At 58.6% G+C, this 22941-nt stretch overlaps 1 protein-coding gene across 1 annotated transcript in view; it reads right to left on the bottom strand.

The window, feature by feature from the left end:
* PAX7 (paired box 7) overlaps window positions 1-21554 on the bottom strand; it is a 95956-nt gene extending 74402 nt beyond the window's left edge. Inside the window, 5 exon segments of the mRNA XM_030326489.1 lie at window positions 16858-16986; window positions 17909-18038; window positions 18622-18857; window positions 21471-21488; window positions 21491-21554. Of these exon segments, the coding sequence (XP_030182349.1) occupies window positions 16858-16986; window positions 17909-18038; window positions 18622-18857; window positions 21471-21488; window positions 21491-21554 (577 nt within the window).
* Between the last annotated feature and the right edge of the window lie 1387 nt (window positions 21555-22941).

The raw sequence follows: 22941 nt of genomic DNA, 5'->3' as shown, positions 1-22941 counted from the left end.
CTTAGTCTCCAGTGACAGCCCCAGGGACATTCCACCGCACAGCACCGACAGAGGCACACCCATATCGACGCAAACCACACACCCCTGAACACGTTCACCCCCAGCCGTCACACTTCAAGTCACAAGGACCTACCCACACGCGCCATCAAATGAAGACAAAGCCCCCCCCCTCGACCCCATCTATCCAAGACCCACTCTCTTCCTTCCCGACTCCTAAAATAGTGCCCACCAGCAGCCATGCATACACAGTAAACAACAAAATACACACACAGGCAAGAACACTCCCTCAACAGAGTCCCAGCGTTTACCTTCTGACACACTCACCCCCAAGGCCAACTGGGATTTCTCAGTTCGGAATCCCAAACACAAGTCATGTATGTGGGCAGGGCCCTCGCGAGTGAAAACGCGTCAGCAAGCCCTCCTGCTGAATCTTCTGTTAATGACAAGCCCTCTGCTCCAGAGATAGGGAAGCCACTTCCCAGGGACACAGCATGCTGTGAATTAGTGGAGGGCAGCCCAAGGTCAGATGCCTGCCAAGAAGCTGGGGTGTGACAGCAGGAAGCGTTTGTGGCTCCCGAATTCAGGGCCTGGTTCTGCCACTTGCCGACCCTAGGGAACTGGGCAAACCTCTCTGAATTCTTACTTTCATCAGCAAAATTGGGATACTAGGTCCCTGTGGGGCAGGGCTGGGGTTGAGGCGGGCAGTGACAGGAGGGGAACAGAGCGCCTGGCCGGGCTCCTGACCTATAGTAGCAGGAGGTGAGCAGGTTGAGAGCACAGGCTACCAGTGAGATGCACCTGCCCATCTGGGCTCACGGAGCCTAGGCACCTCCTTCTGTCTATAGATGGGCATCTTAATAAATAAGCCCTTCCTTAAGGTACTCTTGGCAGGATATCACGAATGCACAAAGGTGCTTAACCCAGGGCGTGGCACACAGTCAGCGGCCGGCCGACGGGCTATTCTCCTAAGTAGTAGATGTTCAATAAACGCTGTTGCTTTCCAGCCTGCCAGGTCTCCCATCAAATATCACCTCCCTGGGGCGGGGCTCCGTGATCACCCATCACCTCCCCAGGCACCCACCTCCTCTGCTTTATATTCTCCGAGTCCTTGTCCACCTTCCCAAAGTCTTCCCCGATTCGTGGACCTGTTCATTGCCTCCCTGCCCCCAGGGCAAAAGCTCCACGACCTCGTGCATCTCGAGGCTGTACTTCCAGCCCCTAGAACAGCGCCTGGTGCCTGGCACATAGTGGGGGCACTAGGGGTGGGGGGGGAGGAGGGTGGAGGGGGCCTCCCGTCTCCTCCCACTCCCTGCCCTCCCTGTGCGCGCACACACACACACACACACACACACACACACACGCTCTGTCTGTCGCCTCCCTTGGGAATGTGATTCCCAGCTGCTGGCCCAGCCTTTCCACTGCGGGCGGGATTCCCTTGCTGCCTCCTGCCAAGGGGCCCGGTGAGCCTTGATGGGTTTACCTGGGTGTTAATCCCCCCCAACAATCCCCTCTGGCCTGACCAGACAGCCAGCCTCTATTCTTGTCCTGGGTCTAATTAAGTGCCTGAAATGCCACTTCCCCTTTCAGAGATGAGGCAGGTAAAGCCTAGCCTGCCTGGAGCTCTGCTTTGAAGCAGAGGAGGCCGGAAGCCAGGGCAGGTGCACAAGAGGAAGGAGGAGGCGAGAGGCACTGAGGGGGCCAAGGGGAGCGGTGTTGGGGGGGGACTTCTGCTGCCCCTCCTTAAAGAGGACAGACACCTGCAAATCTCCTACCTCAAGATGCTTAACCTTTTGGGGACCCCGAGCCCTAGAGACCCAGGAAAACGAAGGATCCCTCACTGGGGAAACGTACACGTACCCACAACCGGGATTCAATTCTAGGGTCTCACGCTCACCTTCAAAGCCTCTAACAGTCCCCAGCTTAAGTTGCTACGATGCCATTTTAACTATATATATCTAGGTCTAGATGGATGGACGGAGGCATAGATACAGATACAGATGTAGAGACATAAATCCCGACAGCTATACCCCCGAACTCAACAAGACCATCTCCGGAGGAGGAAAAGGATTCTCCGTCTTAATTGTATCTGCTTTTTCTATCATTTGAACTTGGGCAAGTACATGCTACTTTTGTAATAAATCTTTATGAAAAAAATGCGCACATGTATTTTAGAGCCTTCCCCTCCCCATAAAAAAACCTGCATTTGACTTGGGAAATTCTTATCTGAGAAATCTCCACGGGTCATCTGTCCTGCACGAATCACTTTCAGGTTTTCCACCGCATTGTGAACACACACTCCCTATGTGCCGGCCACGTTTTCTGTGTTTCGACCTGCGCTCCTGTTGTGGTTTCTAGCCCCACCGGACGGAGGGGAGAAGACCAAGGCTCAGAGATGTGAGCAGCTCATCCAGGGGACCCGCGGGGTAGGGGGTGCTGAGATGAAGGGGGGGGTGTCTGGGAGGCCACGCTCATGCTCGAGGTGTGGGCAGGAGGGCGGCACAGCAGGACAGGCGGGGGCTCGTCCTGACAGTCCCCTTCTTCCTAGCCTGGTGCCCTTACTGATCAAGACCCTCAGCAGGGGCAGGTGACAGTAATAAAAACTGAGGGACCCAGCGGCTTTGGATGAATGTTCCATTCATGGTGCCTGGTTTGAAAGTCTGGAGATCGGGGTCCCTGTTCTGACTCTTTCCTGATTTGCTGTGCAACAAGGAACAAGTGTCTTCCCCTCCCTGGGCCTCAGTTTCTCCATCTATAAAACAGTGCGGCAGCAGACCAGTGACTCTCAACTGGGGTGGCCAGCAGACTGACCAGAGCCCCTTACCCAAAAAGCCACGCCCCTCGGATGTCCCAAACCAAGGAAGTGCCCCTGTGTGCACACTTTGCAAAAGCCCCCGGGGGGCTCTGCCACACAGCCCTCCGCCTTCCTGCCTCATCGGATCTTTCCGTCTCCCACACTCTGCACTGAATCCTCCCTCCAGGGCCACGCCAGGACGGCACTGCAGTCTGGCCCCGCCACGGGTACCCCTCCCCAGTGAAGCACAGAGAGGGTAACTGCCCCCCCTGGTCACACAGCAAGCTGGGCAAGCACTCAAAAGGTAGACCCCAGTGTCTGGAGACCGGCCATGCCTGTTCTCCCAAAGAGACCTCCCGGCCAGGAGAGAAAGTTCCCTAATCAAGGGAATAGAAGAGGAGTGAAATCATTTGTCACCAGATAAGCAATATCAGCTTATCTCTGAAGACCAATAACCACAGCCCCGGGCTCTGATTCCAGGCGTAAACACAGCTTCTCTCGCCCTCCCCCTCCTCCAGAGTAGCCTCCATTGGAGGTAGGCCCCCCGCTCCCCGCCCTGGGACAAAGCCCTGCCTCATCAGAGTTTCCTCCTTCAATGAGGAACACATTGGTTTTTTACTTCCTCCCCTCCAGTGCCTATGTGCTCAGAGTATCAGAGCTCAAAGGGTCCCTGCCGGCCGTATCACCCCTGAAGCTCTTGCTAGGAACCCCAAGTCTCCACGGAACTGACTTTGAAAACCACTAGGCTGATCCTGCCTTGCCATTGTTCAGACAAAGGGGGAAGGACCAGAGAAATTAAGTGGCTCCTTCAGGGTTACGTGGCAGTTAGTGCCAAAGCCCAGGCCTGTCCGTGGGGGCCATTCACATGGGATCTGAGTTCCAACCCCAGCCGCCATATTGCAGTTACTTTCTGTCTTTCTCCAAGTCATTTATTTGTCCTTGCTACTCAAGGGACTCTTCCCAAGGAAGACGGCCAAGTCTGTGACATCTGTCAAGTCTCACGATCCCAGTAGGTGCTCATGGGTGCTGGGACTGTGGGTAGTATTGGGGGGTACTGGCTGGAGCCATAGTCTCCCCTGGGCCAGCCTCCCCTGGGCCGGGCTCCTGAAGAATGGAAGGGAGGGGCTGGGGGCTTGCAATTATCCCAATGGGACAAGAGTAGCCAGACTTGTGTCCTTCAGGCGTCTGGGGGTAACGGTCTCAAGGTCCTATAGACCGTACTAGGAGAACGGTCTTCCTTTCCCTCCTTCCTTGAGCTAATCTCTCGGAGCCTCAGTGTCCCCCTCTGTGAAATGGAGCTTAAAAAAAAAAAAACAGTATCACACATTAAACACAAAAGGGTAGGGGCGCCTGGGTGGCTCAGTCGGTTAAGCGGCCAACTTCGGCTCAGGTCATGATCTCGCGGTCCGTGAGTTCGAGCCCCGAGTCGGGCTCTGTGCTGACAGCTCAGCGCCTGGAGCCTGTTTCAGATTCTGTGTCTCCCTCTCTCTCTGACCCTCCCCCGTTCGTGCTCTGTCTCTCCCTGTCTCAAAAATAAAAAAAAATAAAAGTAAATAAAAAATAAACACAAAGGGTGACGAACTGCAGGGATGGAAAAGGGCCAGATTCCCGAGGCCCTCACCCCTGGCCTTCCTGGAAGCAAGACTTCAACCCGCTTCTAAGCGTTCCCTTCCCCTCCTTTGGCCTCAACTCATGCCACGCTCTCTGGACCTCAGCTTTTCCATCTAGAAAATGACCAGATGAGCTCTAAGGCCTGTTCAACTCCGGCTCACCCTTTGGGATCCCAGCCCGGTCCCTGTCATTGTCCTGGGAGCCAGCCACAGGCTCAGCCCTCCCTGCTGAAGTCCCTTCCTTGGCTCCCCACTGCTCTTGGAACAAGTCCCAGCTTCTTAGCTCAGCCTGGAGAAGCCCCACCACCTGGGCTGGGCTGGGGGGGGGGTATAACCCCCCCCCCAGCCCAGCCCACAGGAAGTAAGGCTTAACAGACCGTTGTGATGAATGGATGAAGAGTCTGGATGCCTTCAGGTCACTTCCAAGTCACTCGAGTCAGTGTACAGACCTCCCCTATTTCAAGAGAACTGGGGGGGGGCAGCTATTCTCGGGGAGAAGGTGTGATTGGGGGACTGTGTCATATACCCTCACCTGCTTCCTCTACGCCGGGGGGGGGGGGGATGTTTCTACTATCTCCTTCAGTCACCAAATAGGGCTCACATTGACTCTCCCAACCCTGCCCACCAAAGCTGGGAGGTCCCCGTTTGTTTGTTTCTGCCTTCTTCACCCCCCCATCCCCCGCCTTCTGTTGAATGAGCTGCCTCCAAGCCCCACTTATTTCTTCTAGATCAGGGAGGATGCCACTCATTTGCACATGGCTCAGCACCTGCCCCGACCCCAGCCCGGTCAAACTCGGTGATCACTTACAGATTTACAGTCCCTATTCTTTCTCAAGTCATAGGGGAGTGGCCTTGGAGGAGAGGAGGAGGTGGAAGGGACTGGAGAGTTCTGTTTATCTGGTCTCCCAATCTGCCCTGCAGTTTCTATATCACCGACTCTTCTGCAGTTGACATCCATGGGGCAGTTTTGCAGATGGGGACTCTGAGGCTCCAGGGGCACCTCAGTCAAAGTTACCCAGATCTTTCGGTCAGGGGACGGGGCTTTTCTTTGTCCTTCATCCCCCTCCTCGCTGAGGCCCCAGCTCAGGCAGCTTTCCTAGAGCATCTCAGGAGTGGCCTCTGCCCACCAGATGTCCCTGATCACAGAACCACAGGTGGCCACAGCAGGGGACGACTTTTGGAGACCTCTGGACCCAGCTCCCCAGGTTCATGGAGGAAGGGAAGGGCTGCGAGCCAGAGCCTGGAGCCCAAGCCACCGCAGCCCTCAACGACAGACACACCAGCCTCGCCGGGGGAACTTTCTCCTCTCCGCCAGCATCCCCTCCCAAGAAAGCCACCGACCGCCTCGCAGACGGGCCTTAACTCCTTTGCCCCGCACCCCGCTCCGTGGGTCGCCCGCCCGGGGCAGCTGACCCAGCAGAAGCCCAGGGACCAAGCCCTCCACCGCCAGCTTCCCTCGCCCGAAGCTTAGTTTTTGTTGTGGGGTTTTGTGCGTCCTGTTTTGTTCCGTCTCCCCGCCCCTTCCCCCGCTCTGGGCCGATCCCCTCGCTCCCCTCCCCCCTCCCCCTCCCCCTCCCCCCCCAGGGCTCCCAGCGTGCCCGCTCTTGACTTCATCCACTAAGTCAATAGCCCGAGCGCGGGCAGCCCGCTCCCCCAGCTCCCCCCGCCCCGCGCCGCCCCCGGTTTTCTTCTCGGGATAATGGGGGCTCTTTGTGGCCTAATCAGCCTCCTGAGGGGCCGGGAGGCCCGGAGCGCTTCCCCCGCGGCCGTCGGTGAAAATGAAAGCGGGATTAGGCCGGGGCCTCGGCCCACACCATAGTAAAGCGCCACCAGGCATTCGCCCCTTCAAAGCCCCTTTCGGGGGTTTGGTTACTTTATTTCTAAAGTTGTTTGTATTTCTAAAGTGGCCATTGAGGCGCGAGCGGGGACTGCGCCGAGTGGGGGGGGGGCGGGCGGTCAGCCCGGGGAAGGAGAAACCCCTGGAGCCTGCCCCTCCCCCTCCTCGGACCCGCTGACCAGTTTCTGAGGCGCTTTCCCGGCCCTTATTTCCTCCTGCCCCAGGAGGTGGAGAGGGGCTGACAAGCCCACTAATCAGATGGGGAAACTGAGGCTGGCCACTGCAAGTCACTGAGGCAGGGCTCCGCAACAGAAGAGCTACCAGCATTCAAACCTACCACCAGCCAGGAGGGGAGAAGGGTGTGTGTGTGTGTGTGTGTGTGTGTGTGTGTGTGTGTTGGGCAGGGAGCCGCAAGGGGGCAATTAGGGGGCTAATCGCCCCTGCGGCGCTCAGCCCTGAGGGCACCAGCTACACCTCCGTGGTGTCAGCTGCACCAGCTATGGAAGGGAAAGTCCCAATCCAGAAACCATCCGACCCTCAAGGGAGGAAAGGAGGTTCCAGAGCCTCTTTGCTTAGGGTTCACTCCCAGCACCTCCAGTAAACCCTAAAAATGCCAGTGCCAATAATTCAGAACCTTCCCCATCACCCAAGATGGGAGGGGCGGCATTTGCAGGCGGCTGGAGGGACCATAATAGAAGGAGAGAACGGAGGGGGCAAAAAGCAGTAGAAGAAAGCAGACGGGCATCTCCTAGCTTTTTCTCGCAGGGGCACACACATACACACACACACACACACACACACACACACACACACACTGGAATTTCTTTTTTTCTATCGGACTTCTCATTCTCCCTAGAGTGAATCTAAGACCCAGAAGACCAGGTGTGGAGAAAAACTTGCAAAGAGGAGGAACGGGGGTGGGGGTGGGGAGGGGATTAGTACAAAATCGGTCCCGAAAGTCCTGGGTTCCTCCTTCTGCCACTGGACCAGCAGTTGGGGTTGGTTCTGTGGTTACAAGAGACTGCAGGAGACAGGAGGTCTTCTGCAGGCTTCCGCTGGGAATGACAGAGTTCCAGAAGGTTCCTTAGAACTCCCCCTGACCCCTACCAACCCCAAAGTTGATGCTCTGGAGATGAACTCTGAACCTGATTTTTGTGCAGCCCAGATAAATCTGATGCAGACCGTGGGACAAGTTTCCAGAGAACCGGAGCGCGCTTGATTCCAGACGCACAATCTCTGCGCAAAAGTATATACAACACAGGACATCCCACGAAACTTCCCCAAATGTTACCTTCTCTCCACTTTCCCCAGGCACCTACAGACCCACAACTGTAATTTGAACCCACCTCCAAGAGTGGACCCTCTCCACCTGTTATCCCGCTGGGTCTGGGTCCCGTGAAAAGACCCCAGAAAAGTTCAGGCTGGAGTTTTCCAAGCTGCTTCTCCGGAGGACGCCCCACGCCTTTTTCTGTCCTGTCCTAGGGGCTGTTTGATCTTTTTTTTTTTCAGTGGCAAAGAGCACAGGGAAGGCGCTTGGGAGCCCAGGCCCCAGGCCGCCCCTCCCTCCTCCTCTTAGCTGGAACCCTGGGCGCTTCCCGTGCCCTGTTTTCCAGGCCTGTGACCCCCCAAGTCAGGTTGGGGGCTGCCTGCCAAATCCAGCCCGGGCCCCAAACACATCCTGTTGTTGCGTGCAGTCACGCGCACACACAGACATACAGACAACCCTCACAAACACCAAAACACCCAGGCAGCCTGGCAAGGGGGCGAGGCGCACTCAGCGATCCAGGTAAACATGCACACAAACACATGCGCTGGGGCACATCTCTTCATCGTAGGCGTGTTTATTTTCTGTCTCAACCACCTGGCTCAAAAGTCTCTGAAGGCAGAGACCTTCTTGGTGTCTCAGGTGCTCCTGGGCACTTATCACAATGCCTGGCACAATGCATAGTAGGTGCTCAACAAAATTTTACAGATTGAAGAAATTCACCCTCTGAAACAATTCTTTCTTTTCGTTTCTTTCTTCATTTCTTTTCTTCCTTCCTCCCTTTCTCTCTTCTCCTCTTTCTTTTCTTTTCTTCCCTCTTTCCCTTCCCTTCCCCCCTTCCTTCCTTTCTCTCTCTCTCTCCCTCCCTCCCTCTCTCTTTCTTTGACAAACCACATTTGTGCTTATTGCAACCTCAGAAAGGACCCTTCCAACAACCAAATGGGGGTGACTGGGTGGATACTGCTGCATGCTTTGGAAAGGGGTGGAAGCAGCAAGGGCCAGATAGAGGGCAGGCTTCCAGCCTCAACACCCCTCCTCCAATTCCAGATCCTCATCCCGGGCTCTCTCATCCAGGGGTGTCTGGAGAGACACTCCCTCGAGAATATTGGAGTCACCAGGAAACCTGCCCGTGTGAAGTTCCCAATGGGGCATGGCCTCCAGAGGCCCAGAGACCCCTTTATACGCTCCCCGAAATTCTTGTCTGTACGAACTTGTGTGGTTGGCCAGTTTGTTGGGTGTTATCCAATTCCCAAAGGGGTCTAAGGTCCCCCCCAAGGAGGACAAGAATCTTTGACTTAGTCCAGGGCTCTGGCTTTCATAGGAGGAGACCTAGAGCCAGGGAGACTGAGCAAGTTGTCCAAGATTACACTCTAGTGAGTTGGGGACAGGACCGACACTGGCACCCTTCCTTCCCAGGCCCACCACGATGCCCTCTGCCCCTCCTGATTCCTCCTGCCCGGCGCAGCTGGGATCGTTTGGGGACAGGGCAAGCCGCAGGAGGGGGGGAATCTGAATCTGACCCTCCGGCCGCTGGTACCCTGTGGGTGTGAACTGGGCCCAGAGCAGCATGAAGCCTTCAGCTCTCCAGCCTTGTAACGTCTCCCTTACTCACCCTCTCACCCTCCAGTCTGCGGCGTGGGAAGCCAGGGAGTGGGGATGCCGGCCTGCGCCATTTCTTCCCCAAAGCCGAGAACTTAGAAGGGGCGGCTGCGAACATCCCGAAGGCAGGGAGCCTCACTCTCCTGGCAGTGAAACCCCGACAGGCCCGTTTAAGGGGCAGCGCTCCGAATGACGGGGCCCCACCCCCACCCCCCGCCCTTGTTCCCGGTCCCGGCTGGACCAGGCTCTCGGGCCGGCCGCTGCTCAGCGCCCCGGGTCGGAGCGCGGCGCCCAGGCCCCCGCCTCGGGCTCGGCCTCCCTCCCGCTCCGCCGGCCCCGACTCGCTCGCCTCTAATTAAGCGGCGGGATCGCAGCGAGCCGCCGGGCCGCGCTGTAATATGATGAACTGCCTTTGTGCCAGTGTCACCGAAAGCGCTTCTGATAAGGGGAAGCCGCGGAGGATCAAAAGGACGACAGCGGCTCGCCCGCCTCCCGCCGCCGCCCGGCTCCGCGCGCTCGCCCTCTCCGCCCGCGCTCTCCCGCGGGCTGCCTCGGGGGCCTACGGCTTCTCCCGACCCGCCCGTCCCCGGCCAGCCTTTCGGGGACTCGGCGTCCCTTTGTCTTCCTTCCTGCCGCTCCGCGCCTCCCGCGGCCCCTCCGCATTTCTCGGCGCCCTCCAACGCTCCGGGCAGGTTCTCTACCCCCCGCGCTCGGTCCTTCTCGCTCCAGTTTTCCAGCGCGAAGCGTTCTCTCTCTCTTCCCCTCCCCCTGTTGCTGTTCTCCTCCGCTCTGCCTCTCTCTCGTACCCCCTCTGTGCCTCTGTGTCTCCCCGGTCTCTGCTCACCCCTCCCTTGGGCTCGACCTGGGCGCAGGCCCAGCGCACAGCCAGGGCCCCGGCGACCAAATCTTGGACCATTTAGCTGACCCGAAGTCTCGGAGAAACCGTGCGGACCCTTCCGCAGCAAGCTTGCGGGGCTCTGCGGCTCCTGGAGGTGCCCAACTGAGGGCCAGGCTGGAGCACCCAGGCGCCTTGGGATGCCCTAGGGGCCTCATGGAAGCACGGCTTGGGGCGCACACAACCCCCCCCCATCCCTCCCCAGGCTGCAGCGCCGGGAAGCCTTGCCTCTCCCCGGGGGCTGAAGTTCCAAGTGCAGCCGACCCCCCTCTGGCATATCATATCCCCTTTCCTACACCCCTTCCTTTGGCCCCCACCTCCCCTCTGCCCTCGACCCTTTCTCTTCCTCCTCCGGGCCCCTCCCCTTCGCAGGCTCCCGGTCCCCCCTGAGCTGCCTGCGGACCCCTTCCCTGCCTGGCCTCTGCCTACCCAGCTTCACCATTCCCTTCCCCCCCACCCCCACCCCACTTTGTTTGAAGTTTTGGAGAGATCTATCTACTAATGGCGACGTTTCCCCCTTAGGTCACCGTTCTGCCTTGATTCGATTTGGGAAGGCAAGTTCCCTCCCTCCCCCTGCCCGACCCCAGCCGGGGCCAATCGCTCCAGAGCGGGTCAGAAAGCGCTGACCCCATTTCCACCTTTTCCTCTTTCAGCCAGAGTTGGGGGGAGGGGAGGGGGAAGAGGGAAGGCCTAGGACAGTAAAAACTGAGGGGGGCATCCCCACCTTCCAATCTCCTCTTATCCCCATCCCCAACCGGGTTTCCTAATTACCTCATTAGTCTGGGATGGGAGAAGGAGAGGAGCTATTTTTCCTGGAATTCCTGGAATGTGCCCCCCCCCCTTAGTCATGGCCTTCAAGGCCCCAAAGCCCCTGGAGAATCTCCCCTTTGGGGTTTCTCTTCTGTGCTCTTAACAGTTGGAAGGCTTCTCCTCACCAGGCACTTCTGTGCCCCTTCTGTGGTGTGAACTCTGGCTTTAGGTGATTGTACATTTCATGTTTCTTTAGGTGCCCATTAGGAACGAGGCCTCATCAACGTTGCTGATGATGACAAACAGAAAGTCCCAAGAGGCAACCTGGAAGGAAATCTTTGCTCAACTCTCTATGTATAAAATATATATATGTTTTTATATCGTATTATTTACATAAGATGTAATGTGTGACAACTATCATTTTCAGAAAGGCATTCTTTAAAAAAAAAAAAAAGCCCAAATAATCACCTTACTGCTTTAAGGCTACTGTTATATGTGCTTTTAAATCCTTCCATGTAAATTCCAGTGAAAAATTTGGAAAGCTGTGAAAGGGGAGGGGGCGGCGGGGGTGGGGGGAGGTTAATCCGGGTTTAACGCTGCGATGCCGTCTTAGGACCAGGGTTATAGCCTGATTGCGTTATCTCTTCCCAACATTTGAGACGCCCATATTTCACCCAGCCAAATAGCTCCAAGAGCCGCGCAGATGGCTGCCGTGGTCGCGCCTCAGGAAAATGTGTTATTAATATCTAAATAACTTCCCAATACTGTCTGGTAAATCTCCCCTCCACCATTCCAAATGATGAATTCGTTTGAAGTCTTCCCCCAGCCAGCCTCGTCTTTTCAATGTCTCTCTCTCTCTCTCTCTTCTCTCTTCTTCTTAGCCAGGCTTATTTCAAACTGGTAAATATCTAATTCCTTTCACGGCTGCGCCGCGCACACGAGTCTTTTAGGTACAAACGCCTCGAAACAGCCGGTGTGTGTGGCGGTGCGTGCCCGGAGGTGAACATAAAACCCGCACGCCTCCGCGGCGGGGGACCCCCACCCCGGGTAGAAATGCGTCCGGAGGCTGGAGCGGCGCGGGAACCTCAATCTGGGAGCCGAGCCCTTCCCCTGCGCGCCCTGGGGACCCTGGCCCGGTTCCCCGTGGAGTCCCAAAGGCCTTCCCCTGCGCGCCCCTGGGGATCCTGGCCCGGTTCCCCGTGGAGTCCCAAAGGCCTCTCGCCTCCCCGTCTCCCCAACACGCCCCACCCCCCGCGGCTCCGGGCCCCCCTCCGCACCCCCAGCCCCCCGAAGGCTTCCCTCGCTCTCTGGGGCGGATAATTACCCTCCGCTCCCCTGTTCTTGTCTCAAGTTTGTTTGCTAAATGTCTTCTATTAGATTATGCTCGTTCATTCCCCCTCCAACCTATCTCCTTCTGTCTCGACTCTCCTGCCCGTCACACTCGATTTAGGCACGAGTTTATCTGGCAAACAGTTGCCGACTTTGTTTATTTACCGCGGGTTCCGGGGCTGCGAGCGCGCGCGCGAGCGCCAGTGTTTGCCTTTGTAATAGTTAGATCTCATTGTTGTTCTCCGGGAGTCTCCGCTCCCTCCTTCCCTCTCGCGGCTTCGGTTGGGGGGGATGCAGGGAAGAAAGGGGGAGTCTTGTCAGCCCAGTGTGGGCTCGCCCCTCGCCGGAGCCCCCCTCCTGCGGGATATTCCCCCCCCCGCCCGCACGCCCCCTCTCCGCTCACCCCATCCCCCCACCACCCGGGCGCGGCGGAGGCCTCGCCCCCCTCCCTCTCTCCCTCTGGTCTCACCACTGAGCTCAGCCTAAAGCCGGGGAATTGCCTGACACCCTCCCATCTTCCTCCGAGCCCACTCTGAACAGCCTCAAATCCCGCCTGGACTCTGTTTGATTAGATTGCCAACCCGGGGTAATCCTTTGATTTGGTAGAGTGTCAATTACCTTTCTCTAAACACACATTTACAGAGGAGGGAACTTGTTGGTTTAAATCAATGCAGAGTGTTTCTTGATAAATGGACTATCTCCGTCCCCTCCCGGCTCACGCTCCCAAGGCCCCGCTCCCTCCGCGCCGCCTCCCTTTGCCTCGGCCGCTCGCGCCTATCCGGTAAACAATGCCCCTTCCAGGTGTGAAGCCGGGGGAAGGGAAAAAAGGAAAAAAAAAAAAAACAAAACGGTGTGGGCTGAGGGGAGCCGAGCCCCCCCTTCCCCTATTCATGCGCTCCCCCGGAGCCTAATTAAATTTAGCAGGTCCTTGTACACACAATCAAACAGCTTCCTCCAGTTGTAGCGAACGACCGAAAACCGCATTAGCAGCTATCCGCGCTGCCAATTAAATTGTTTCCCACCTCTTTTTACAAGTGTCTAAAACCGACACTTCGGGGCTCTCCTCTCCCTTCCGATCCTCCTCCGTTATTTGCCACTCCACACCTGTACGTTCGCGGCTTTAAAAATACATTAAGGAAAGAGGGAAAGAAACACAGATCTGCCTTACACAGCAGCCCCCTCGCCCCCACCTCGGTCGGTCTTTCCCACCCGGGGAAGTCAGCAAAGTCTCCGCCCGGCTGTGACCATGGCACTCTCCCCCACAGAGGAAAATGCACCCTCTTCTTTTCGGTTTGTGAGTCCCCCCTCTCCCTCCTTATATCGTATTAATGGTGACCTCTCTGGGCGCCGTACCCCAGAGGCCCAGATGGAGCCCCACGTCTGATCTGGTCAGTTTCAGCCTACGTTTGTGCAACGTCAGAGGCATGAGGTTTGGGGGTGCTGATTACTACTGATATTGCTCCCCCCCCATTTCTTTACACTGGCCCCCTTAGTTCCCCCAGAGAGATGGCTCGACTTTTGCAAACCCCTATCAAATTTCCCAGCAGAGTCTCTCTGGGCTCAGGCTAGGCAAATCTTTTTCTTCTCCGTCCCTCCTCCAGTCCTTTCCCACTTGGGTCTCCGGCCTGTCTCTCCCCTGGTCCTCGGAGCAGGGCTGAGGGGAAGAGGGTCCAAGTGGATGAGGGCAAGAACTGTCCATGTCCCTCTCCAGGTGAGCAGAGCGTGGCCGGAGCCCCTCTCCGCAGCGGTCTGAAATTCTCAGCACCAACAATCCTAATAACTCGGTCTTAACAAGGATAAGAGCAAAAAAAAAAAAAAAATACGAACAGCCTCATGAATATCAGCCCAAGGGGAGCAGGAGTGAGCTGTTCAGAGATGAAAGTGCACAGAAATAAAAGCTCAATTTAATCTGCTTTAAACCCTTCAACTTAACGTTTGTGCTTCAAACTCTGAGAGTGAGGACTGATTGCGGATAAATAGTTTCTTACCATGCCTGGAAGCTATTACACCCCCTCTACACAGTTTCCTATTCAGGAGTCCCAGTTTTCATTACCAGCTCTAATAAGTCTTAACATTATTAAATGCCAAGCGGACGATAGGGAAAAACGGACTCAGGGAGGGATCTCTCTTTAGCGCTTAAAGAGGAGAGCTCTTAAACCCCTTCTTCCAAGGCTCCCCGCCACGAGAGGGGCAACCCCCGGAGAAGCGTTCGTCAAGAGCAAGGAACCAAAACAAAGTTTGTGGGCGCGCACCCCTCCCGCTGCTCTGCGCTTTGAGGGGTCTCTGCCTCTCCCCACCTGGCCGGCTTGGGTGGAGGTTAAGGGGTCTTTTCACCTCTAACTTGGCCGTGAAGCTGATGGCCGGGGCCTAGGAGGGAGAGGAGAGGTTCCCACTGGGGGGGGGGGCGGTGGTCGCCTGGGATGCCTGCCCAGGTACTCAGGGGGCTGATGTGACTTGTCGCCAGATGGACAGGCAACCCTCACTCATCCCCACGGTCGCTCTGCCCATTCACACCCACGTACGACCACCCTGCACAGCCACACGGAACCGGGGTTGCACAGAATACAGCCCCACGGCACCACGATCCAGAGGGCCACGGGCAAAGAGCCACACGGAGAGTCACATGCGCTGACACAGGCACCCAGCCCACAGTCCCGGCGCCCGACATGCCCACTGTCACTCAGAAAACTGCTGGGCTTTCTGGATACCAGACCCACGGGTGCCATTTCATTTCTGCAACTCCTCTCCAGACTCAGCTCCTGTGCTCTCTGCCTCCTCCCCGAAAACCCCTGGAGAACTGGAGCTTCCTGGTTGTGCTGCAGGGAAATCCTCTCTGCAGCGAAGTTGCCTGTTAGCTGGTTTCGTAAGCCCTGACCAACACCAGAAGCGCAGGACCTCCCTGGAGGCGGAGGGCTCCCCAAAGCCCACCCTTTCTATCCCCTTCCCTTCCTTCTTTCTCAGGACAGACCGAACTGGACAAACCCCCCACACACACGCACACCTAAAGTCTCTCCAAATAAAACCAAACCTCCTTCCGCCTCTCCCCCGGTACCTCCCAGAAACGCATCCGCCGCCGTGTGGTAAGGCACCAGAAAAGAGCCCTTCAAGTTCAATGTGCCCCACCCCACAAAAAAAGGAAGTGCCCCAAGCCCCTTTCTGCTACAAACTGAAGTAAGGAGTGGGTCCCCCCACAGGGGGTCGCAGGGCTCAGGGCCGCCTGGGCCAAGCCAGAGGCGCTCCTTGGCGGCACAGGACCCCTTCCCACTGCAGACCTGAGGCGGCTGTGCGACAGGCCCGGCGCAGCAGGGTGCCAGGCGCGGCTCCCTCCCTTTCTTCCCTCGCCCTTTTGTCCCTGGCGGGACTGGGCTCCACTTGGGGCCCTGAATGTCAATAGCCCGCCCCTTCCCCAGCTCTAGGCTGCACTCAAAAGGGGCTGCCCCTGCCCCTCCTCCCACCTTCCCCCTCCACCAGGCCAGTGGGGGCTGGGCCTCCCTGGGTGTTGTCTTGGAAGCGGGCTTTGTCTCTGAAGTTCATCTTCAAGGTTGGGAGAGCCTGCTGAAAACTGGGGAGAGACCCGGGCTGGAAGTTCGCAGGACGCAAGGAGGGAGGTACCTCGAGAAACCTCTGCAAAGAAATTCCAGCCAAATGTGCTCCTTCCAAGTTCCCAGGTTCGGGGCGCTTCCCCACTTTCCACAAAGCTACTGTTTTGCTGGTTCACAGGAGCACTGTCTTTGCTGTCTGCCTGCCTGCAGCCCCCCACCCCTGCCCCGGCCCCGCATGCCTGCTGGGGGGCTTGCTTCTTCTCCCCAGCCAGCCTCCCCAGCTCTGGCTCTTGTCTTTCTGTCTCTCCTCCATGCCCCCACGGAAGACGCAGTCTCAGAGAGAACTCCGAGGGGAGGGGTAATGAGAAAGACTTCCCCTTCTCCCGAAACTTCCCCCGCACCCCCCTCAATAAACAAAAGCACACCCCCCTTTCCCGGGGCGTGCAGGCGCTTGAAAGATAAATGCCTTCCCTGGCAGATCCGGGGAAAAAGCCGGGCGCCAGGCTCAGACTCCCGGCAGCGGCCCAGCCGCGCTGAAAAGTGGGGAGAGTGCGAGGAGCGTCCCAATCTTTCTCCTCGCCCGAGACCTCCCCACCCCGGGCCTCTGGGAACTTGGCCTCTGCCTCGTGCGCCCGTCTGCACCCACTCGGCGCTGCCTCGGTCCGCGCGCCCTGACAACGCGAGGCTGAGGGTTCGGCGGCGGCCCACGCGGCCCTCGCTAATTTTTATTGATTGCAGCGGTCAGTCAACTGTCAGGCAGGGTTTCAAGGGACCGTTTAGAGAGCGTGTGCGGGTCTGGTTAACAAATTCATTTAGGGAGCCGCGGGCCGGCTCCTCCTTCCTCGCCCCCCCCCCCGCCCTTGCCCAAGTTTCCTATAAATAATAGATCCACGCCGGGACAGCCGCCAAAACGCCAGCGCCGGAGGACACACGCGCCGGAGGGCTCGGCGAGGCCCTGCGCGCGGGCCTCGCGCACTCGGCGGCGCGCAGTGCACCAACCTGCCGCCGGCTCCCCGGGAGGCGGGTCCGTCTGCTCCCGCTCCGCGCCCTGCCCTGGCCCCTTCGCCGTAGGGGGCGCTCTCGGCAAACCCTCGAGGGGCTCCCTTCTGCCCCCCCCCGCCCCCCCCCCCCTTAGTCGCTATCCTCCCTCGACTTTCGGTTCTCCAGCCTCTGCTCGGAACTCGCGCCGCCCCCGCTCTACGCGCCTTCTCCTCCTTTCGTTCCCCGGGAGGCTCCCTACCTTTGTCTCCCAGGATGCCGTCGATGCTGTGCTTGGCTTTCTTCTCGCCGTCCTCCTCCTTCTTGTCCGCTTCATCCTCCTCCTCTTTCTTCCCGAACTTGATTCTGAGCACGCGGCTAATCGAACTCACTAAACCTCAGAAATTCAAAGGCAAAAGAGCGAGTATAAGTCGTTGGGGCAGCGGAGCCCGGCGCAACCTGGGCCCCTGGAGAAAGCCCCCGCCCCCCCCCCCAACACGCGGCAATGAGATTCACACCCGCTGCCCCCCTCCCCGGTTAAGCGTCTCTACCTAAGGACAGTCACTCGCTAGGGAAGCTGACCCACCTGGGGCATCTCACGGTGGCTTTCCTATACGCATCCTTGCACACACTTGTGCCCTACACCCGCGCATCCCCTAGATACACTCACACCCACACCCACTCCCCCAGGGCCTTCCCGGAGGCCCTCCAGCCCCTGTGCTGCGGTCTCCACACTCAGGTGTGCGGCCCAGCCCTGCGTGCCTGGCCGCCCCTGCACACGCGCCCCTGCACACGCACAACCCAGGCCGCTTTCTGTCTCACAAGGCAGGATGCTGGAAGGCCCCCACATTTGGGGCCCATTGCTGGCTGGTGGCACTAACGAAACAGAAATTGTGACTTGGGGAAAGGGGTCCAGGGAGCCCACCCGAGATCAACCCTCCTAGGATGGACCCATCTCTCTAGGCCGCTTCCCGCAGAAAGTGCCCAGGACTCCTGTTATCACCCAGCCTTATAGGATTAACTTTTTGCCCCTTCCGTCCCTCCTTCCGTTCTGTCCATCCATCCCTCCTTCTCTCCTTCCTCCTCCTCTTCTCTCTTTCTGAACTTTCTTCTCCTTCCTTCTTCCCTGGCTTCATCTTCCTTTCGGTTTTGAGTCCCTCCTGTGCCCCAACTCTCTCCACGCTCCTGTCCCCCTTGCTCCCCCCAACTTTCCTTCAAGCTCCGCGTCATTCAGCACCTCCTGTCCTCTTTCTTCCACCCCCCCCCGAACCCCGAGCCTGAACCAGACTCCGCCGGCTCAGCTGCCTTCTCACCTGAGGGCACCGTGCTGCGGTCACAGTGCCCATCCTTTAGCAGCCGGTCTCGGATCTCCCAGCTGAACATGCCTGGGTTTTCCCTCTTGTACTCCTCGATCTTTTTCTCCACATCCGGAGTCGCCACCTGCTTCAGAGGTGGAGGTGGGAGAGCAGGAGTGGAAAGATGGGGTGGGGGGAGGGAGATACTTTTAATATCAACCTCCCAAGAGCCCCAGGCCAGGCTGGTGGCTCTGGTTCCCATCCCCCCCACCACCACCGCCCCCTTCTGAGATTGGCTTTATCCCTTCACAAAACCTGAGCCCGGTTCCCAGGAAGGCAGCTGACTGAGGGCCCAGGGAAGTGATAGGTAATAAAATAAAAAGCTAACTAGGACTCCTAGGATCTCCCTTTCACTATTTCAGGCAAGACAGAGGGGAGATTTTTCCCTGGTCTGGGATGATGATAGGGGATGGGGCAGACATAGGGATGGCCCAGGGATGACTCATGGGCCCCCAAGTCTTGGGCAACCTGGAACCTCAGTTATCTCCATCCACTAGAAATTCGAGTAAGGAGGGAGCTATCGGGGGTGAGGACACTCTCCCCCTGTACTTTCACAGGAAGCGTACGGACCCCCCAGTGGTACTGGATGATGGAGGGCATTGAGAGGGGCTACGGCTAGGATCCCCCAACCGTGGGAAGGCCGACTGCGGGCTCGCAGCAAAGACACTCACTCTGGGCTTGCTGCCTCCGATGGCCCCAGGCCGGATGGACCCGGTCTCCTGGTAGCGGCAGAGAATCTTGGAGACACAGCCATGGGAGACACGCAGCTGGCGGGAGATGACACAGGGCCGGATGCCATGGTGGGCCATCTCCACTATCTTGTGGCGGATGTGGTTAGGCAGGGTCGCCCGTTGATGAAGACACCCGCCAAGCTGATTGACCCGGCCTTGGCCAAGTGGTGTGGACACTGGAGAAGGGAGGGCAGATGGGGAAGGAGAGAGGCACGGGGTAAGGATGGGGAGGAGACACTGAGCACACCTCCCTGGCTGGTCTCATTTGAGCCCCAAGACCCCTGACAGAGGATCCCTGAACCCCCCCCCACACACACACACACATTTGGAGCCCAGGCAGTACAGAGGTCAGGCGAAAACCGTCATAAAGCTCAGAGAAGGTCCTGCAAGGATGGAGGGGGGAGTCATGGCTGGCTGCTACAGTCCCCCAGACGCCGCGTGCCCCTGCTCCTGTCACACCATGGGGAATGAGGACGACGGATCTGATGCTTCTGAGGATGGGAGGGAGGGACAGAGCCAAGAGGCTGATGGAGTCTTGGAGTCTCTGGGACCAATGTCCCCCGGGATGCAGTTTGGGCCACAGGTCTGCCTGCCTCTTAAAGAGGCCACTAGCGGGTGAGATGTGGCCCCTCTGGTCCGCTCCGTGCCCTAGGTGGTCAAGACTGATCCGTTTTGGAGGGAGCCAGAAGGCGCTGGTTAATTACCAGTGTTTATTGCTCTGGCCTGGGCTGGCAGAGCCGTCCAACTTCTAACTGAACAGTCGAGGGACTGGTGACATGATGCCGTTGGTCCCTGCCTCTGGGGTCACCTGGCTGTCCCTTGAGGGACTCTCCTTGCTTCCAACCCTCTCAAAGCTCTAATTTCGTTTTGGGGAGATCTGGAGGGATGCTCCAAGCTTCCAAATCAAATACTAGTTGGCTTCAGAAATCCATGAACTGTCCCTGTGGGCTCTGAGAGGCTGGTACACAGATGGGCCAGAGTCCCCCCCCCCGGGGTGTGGGTGACTTTGGGAACCTGGGAGACAGACATCCCAGGCGGTCAGTCCCTGCTGTATGCTGGGGAGGGGAGAGCTCCTCAGAAGCCTTAATGCAAAGTGTACACAATTTCCTCCCAGAAGGTTGGGGGACACCCGGTGCACTAATCCGGCCTCGATCCCCCCAATTTGGGGACTCGGCGGCTGCGGAGATCTGGCAGATTAGAACGATTTCACAGCCGCCCGAGTGGAGGGAGCTGCCGGTATAATTGGAAGGGAGGAGGCGAGAAGAGGCTCGGCTGTTCCTACCGCCTCCTTCCTCGCGCTCCCGGCCCCCCCCCCACCTCTCTTTGCAAAAGTAGGAGTCTGAAGCCACCCTCGGATTTAATCAGAAATCGTGCGTCGCCAAGTCAGTCACTCGGTCTCCGTGGCGGGATATGCCATTAGCACTGGAGAGCTCTCGAGCGCCCAACTTTATATTCAAGAGCCTCTTTAGCGACCGGCGCTCGGCTCTCCTCAGTATTCTCCGTCATGTTGGGCAAATATTGTTCTAATCCGCTGCGCGTCCTCGGCCGCCTGTTTCACTTGCATTCGCTACAGGAGAGTGTTACGGCAAATCCCCGGGCTTGTGCGCTCTCCCCGCCTGCGTGGCTGCTCGCGCGCACTTGATCACGGAGCCACTCTCTTCGCCTCTGTCTAATGCAGGGACCCGCACCCGGCCCGCTGCCGGAGGGACCCCTCCCTCCCCAGATCGCAGGCTGCCTGCCCGTTCATCCCCTCCCCGCCTCCTTTCCCCTTCCTCGCGCACAAGGGGGCTCATACAATTACCAGAAGAGTAATTAAAAAATGAAAGTGGTGTCCCGTGTGACACCGTGGCTACCTGCCCCCAGAAGCCCAGCGATCCCTCGGTTGACAGGTTGAAGGCCTTCCATCCGTTTAGAAAGAAAACAACACAACACAAAACCAAGCCAAAAAAAAAAAAAAGAAAGAAAAAAAAAAACCCGCAGGAAAGGGGCTCGGCAGCCCACTCGCACCCTTTCTGGAGCCGGGAACCGTCCACGGTGCGTCCTTCCCTGCTCGCCCCGGCGCTGGGTATTTCTTTAGGGAGGACGCATTACAGAATCGCGCACTTTCCCCGTCCCGGGGTCCCCTCCCAGGAGAGTTCCAGAGTTCCGAAGCCCAAGTGAAAAGTTTGGGGTGGGGCCGGGGGAAATCGTTGCTATCGATTATTTCGCATTAGTTTGTTTCCAGACCCCAAGAGCAGGAGTTTCTGACTGTTGCTTTGGAAGAAGCGGAGAACCTTCCTGGTTTGGACACACACACTATCCACATGCTGTCGGCATTTCGAAATAAAAGGGGTTCTGGAAGACCATCCCAGCAGTGGGGAAACAACAAACAAAAAAGAACAATTCGGAACGAGGAGTAGGACGCGCTTGCAGGGGCGAGCGCAGGAGAGCTGCGAGAAACTATGGGGGGGGGGGAGGGAAGTATCTGAAAATAGTGGAACGAGCTGAAATTCACGAAGAGCTGGCGTTTCCTAGGGGCCGAAATCTGCCCCGGGTTCCGCCCGGCGGAGGAAGGCCAGGGCCCGCGCGACCTGTGAGGCCGGGCCGCCGGCCACCGAAAGCCACGCAGAAACGGACAAGTGTCGGCCCCGGAAACTTCCGGGGTCCAGCGCCCGGACTCCGTCCCAGATGAGACGGGGAGCGCGCCCCCCCTCCTCCCGCCCCGCTGCCGCTGGCGCCGCCGCCACCCCTGGAGATGGCCTGCGTTTCCGCGGACCCCGGGCTCCGGCGGAGGCGCGGAGGCGCTCTACCTTCCAGAGGAAAGCCGTGCGCGGGTAGTTCTGCCCGGGCGCCGGCCGCATCATCCTGGGGACGGTGCCGGGAAGGGCCGCCATTCTCGCGCACGCCGGGGACGAGTCCAGAGTCGGCAAAAATCGCTGCCCGTCCGCTCCCTTCACCCCCGCTGCGCTCTCTTTCTTTCCTTCTTCTGCCACTTCGCTTTTTTTAACCTCTTCCCCCCTCCCCTCTCCACGCGCTCCCTGCCCCCACCCCCACCCCCGGCTGCAGCCGTTCGCGTCCAGAAGCTGGGGAGGGGGGCGAGGTGGGGGGCGGAGGTTGGTGGAGGGGGCGGTCGGGAGGGGGGGAAGGTGGCGACAGGGAAGTTCAAACAAACAAACACGCCAACCCCAAGTCCGCCTGTGCCCGCTCCGCTCGGCCAGAAGTTGTGCGGGCGGATGCGCCGGGCAGAACCGGGAGGCGAGGCCGGCGGCGGAGCGGGGCTGGGGCAGGGAGGGGGGAGCCGCGGCCGGAGGCAGGGCCCGGCCTCGGACGGGCGGCCGTGCGCGCTCGCGCGCTCCGGCCAAAGTTTCTGAGCCGAGAGGCTGCCGAGTGGGATCTCGCCCGTATTTATTTATATATTTACTCCCGCGCTCGCCCGCTCCCTCCCTGCGCTCCCCTCCACGCCTCGCTGCAGACCACACTCACGTCCCCCTCGCGCACCGGCTTTCGCCCCCCGCCCCCCACAAGGCTCGGGGAGGGACGAGGTGGCTCTGTCGGAGTTTCGGGGCTGGAGGGGAGGCGACTGGGGTGAAGGGGTTGGGAAGGCAAGAGGGGAAGCGAGGGGGCGAGCGATCCGCCGGGTAAGTTGTGCAAAAGTGCTCAGCTGGAGTACTAGGAGGAGTGGGGGGGACGGGGGTGGCGGCGGCGGGGGGGGGGAGGCAGCGAACGAGATCGGATAGGTTCGGACTTTTCTTTTATTCATGAGATGGAAAAGGCGGAAGGGAGGCGAGGACCAATAACGAAAAGAAATCGCCAAGGAATATTTTTTTCTCTCTCTCTTTTCTAATCCCCGGCTCGACCTGGTTTTTGGGGGAGAATTTGAACCGCCCGTTAACACAGAGGGAGCGAGGCCCCGGGGCTGGGGGAAGGGGGCAGAAGGGAAGGGGAGGGGGCCAACTTTGTGCAAGTGTCTTCTTTTGACGAATGGGCCACAGCGGCCGAGCGCCCAGCCCCCTGGTCGCCCACGGCCCCTCTCGGCGTCCCGGCTGCTTGGGAATGTCTGCTGCAGGGTTGGCGGCTCCGCTGAATTCTCGCCTTTTCTCTGGCCTCCCAGGGCCAGAGTGGGCTGATTGCGGATCTCCTCCATGTCTCTCACACGTTCTGAAATCTCCGCCACTGGGGCCACTCGGGCGAGCGGCCTAGGGTGACTTCAGGAGAAGGGTTGATGACTTTCTCTGTGAATAACGTCCGCGCCCCAGTGGCGGGTCCTCGCCCAGCCTTCCG

This window comes from Lynx canadensis, chromosome C1 (genome assembly GCF_007474595.2).
Source record: "Lynx canadensis isolate LIC74 chromosome C1, mLynCan4.pri.v2, whole genome shotgun sequence".
Classification (NCBI taxonomy): domain Eukaryota; kingdom Metazoa; phylum Chordata; class Mammalia; order Carnivora; family Felidae; genus Lynx; species Lynx canadensis.
The sequence above is the reverse complement of the archived record's forward strand: the minus strand, read 5'-3'. Positions and strand labels throughout refer to the sequence as shown.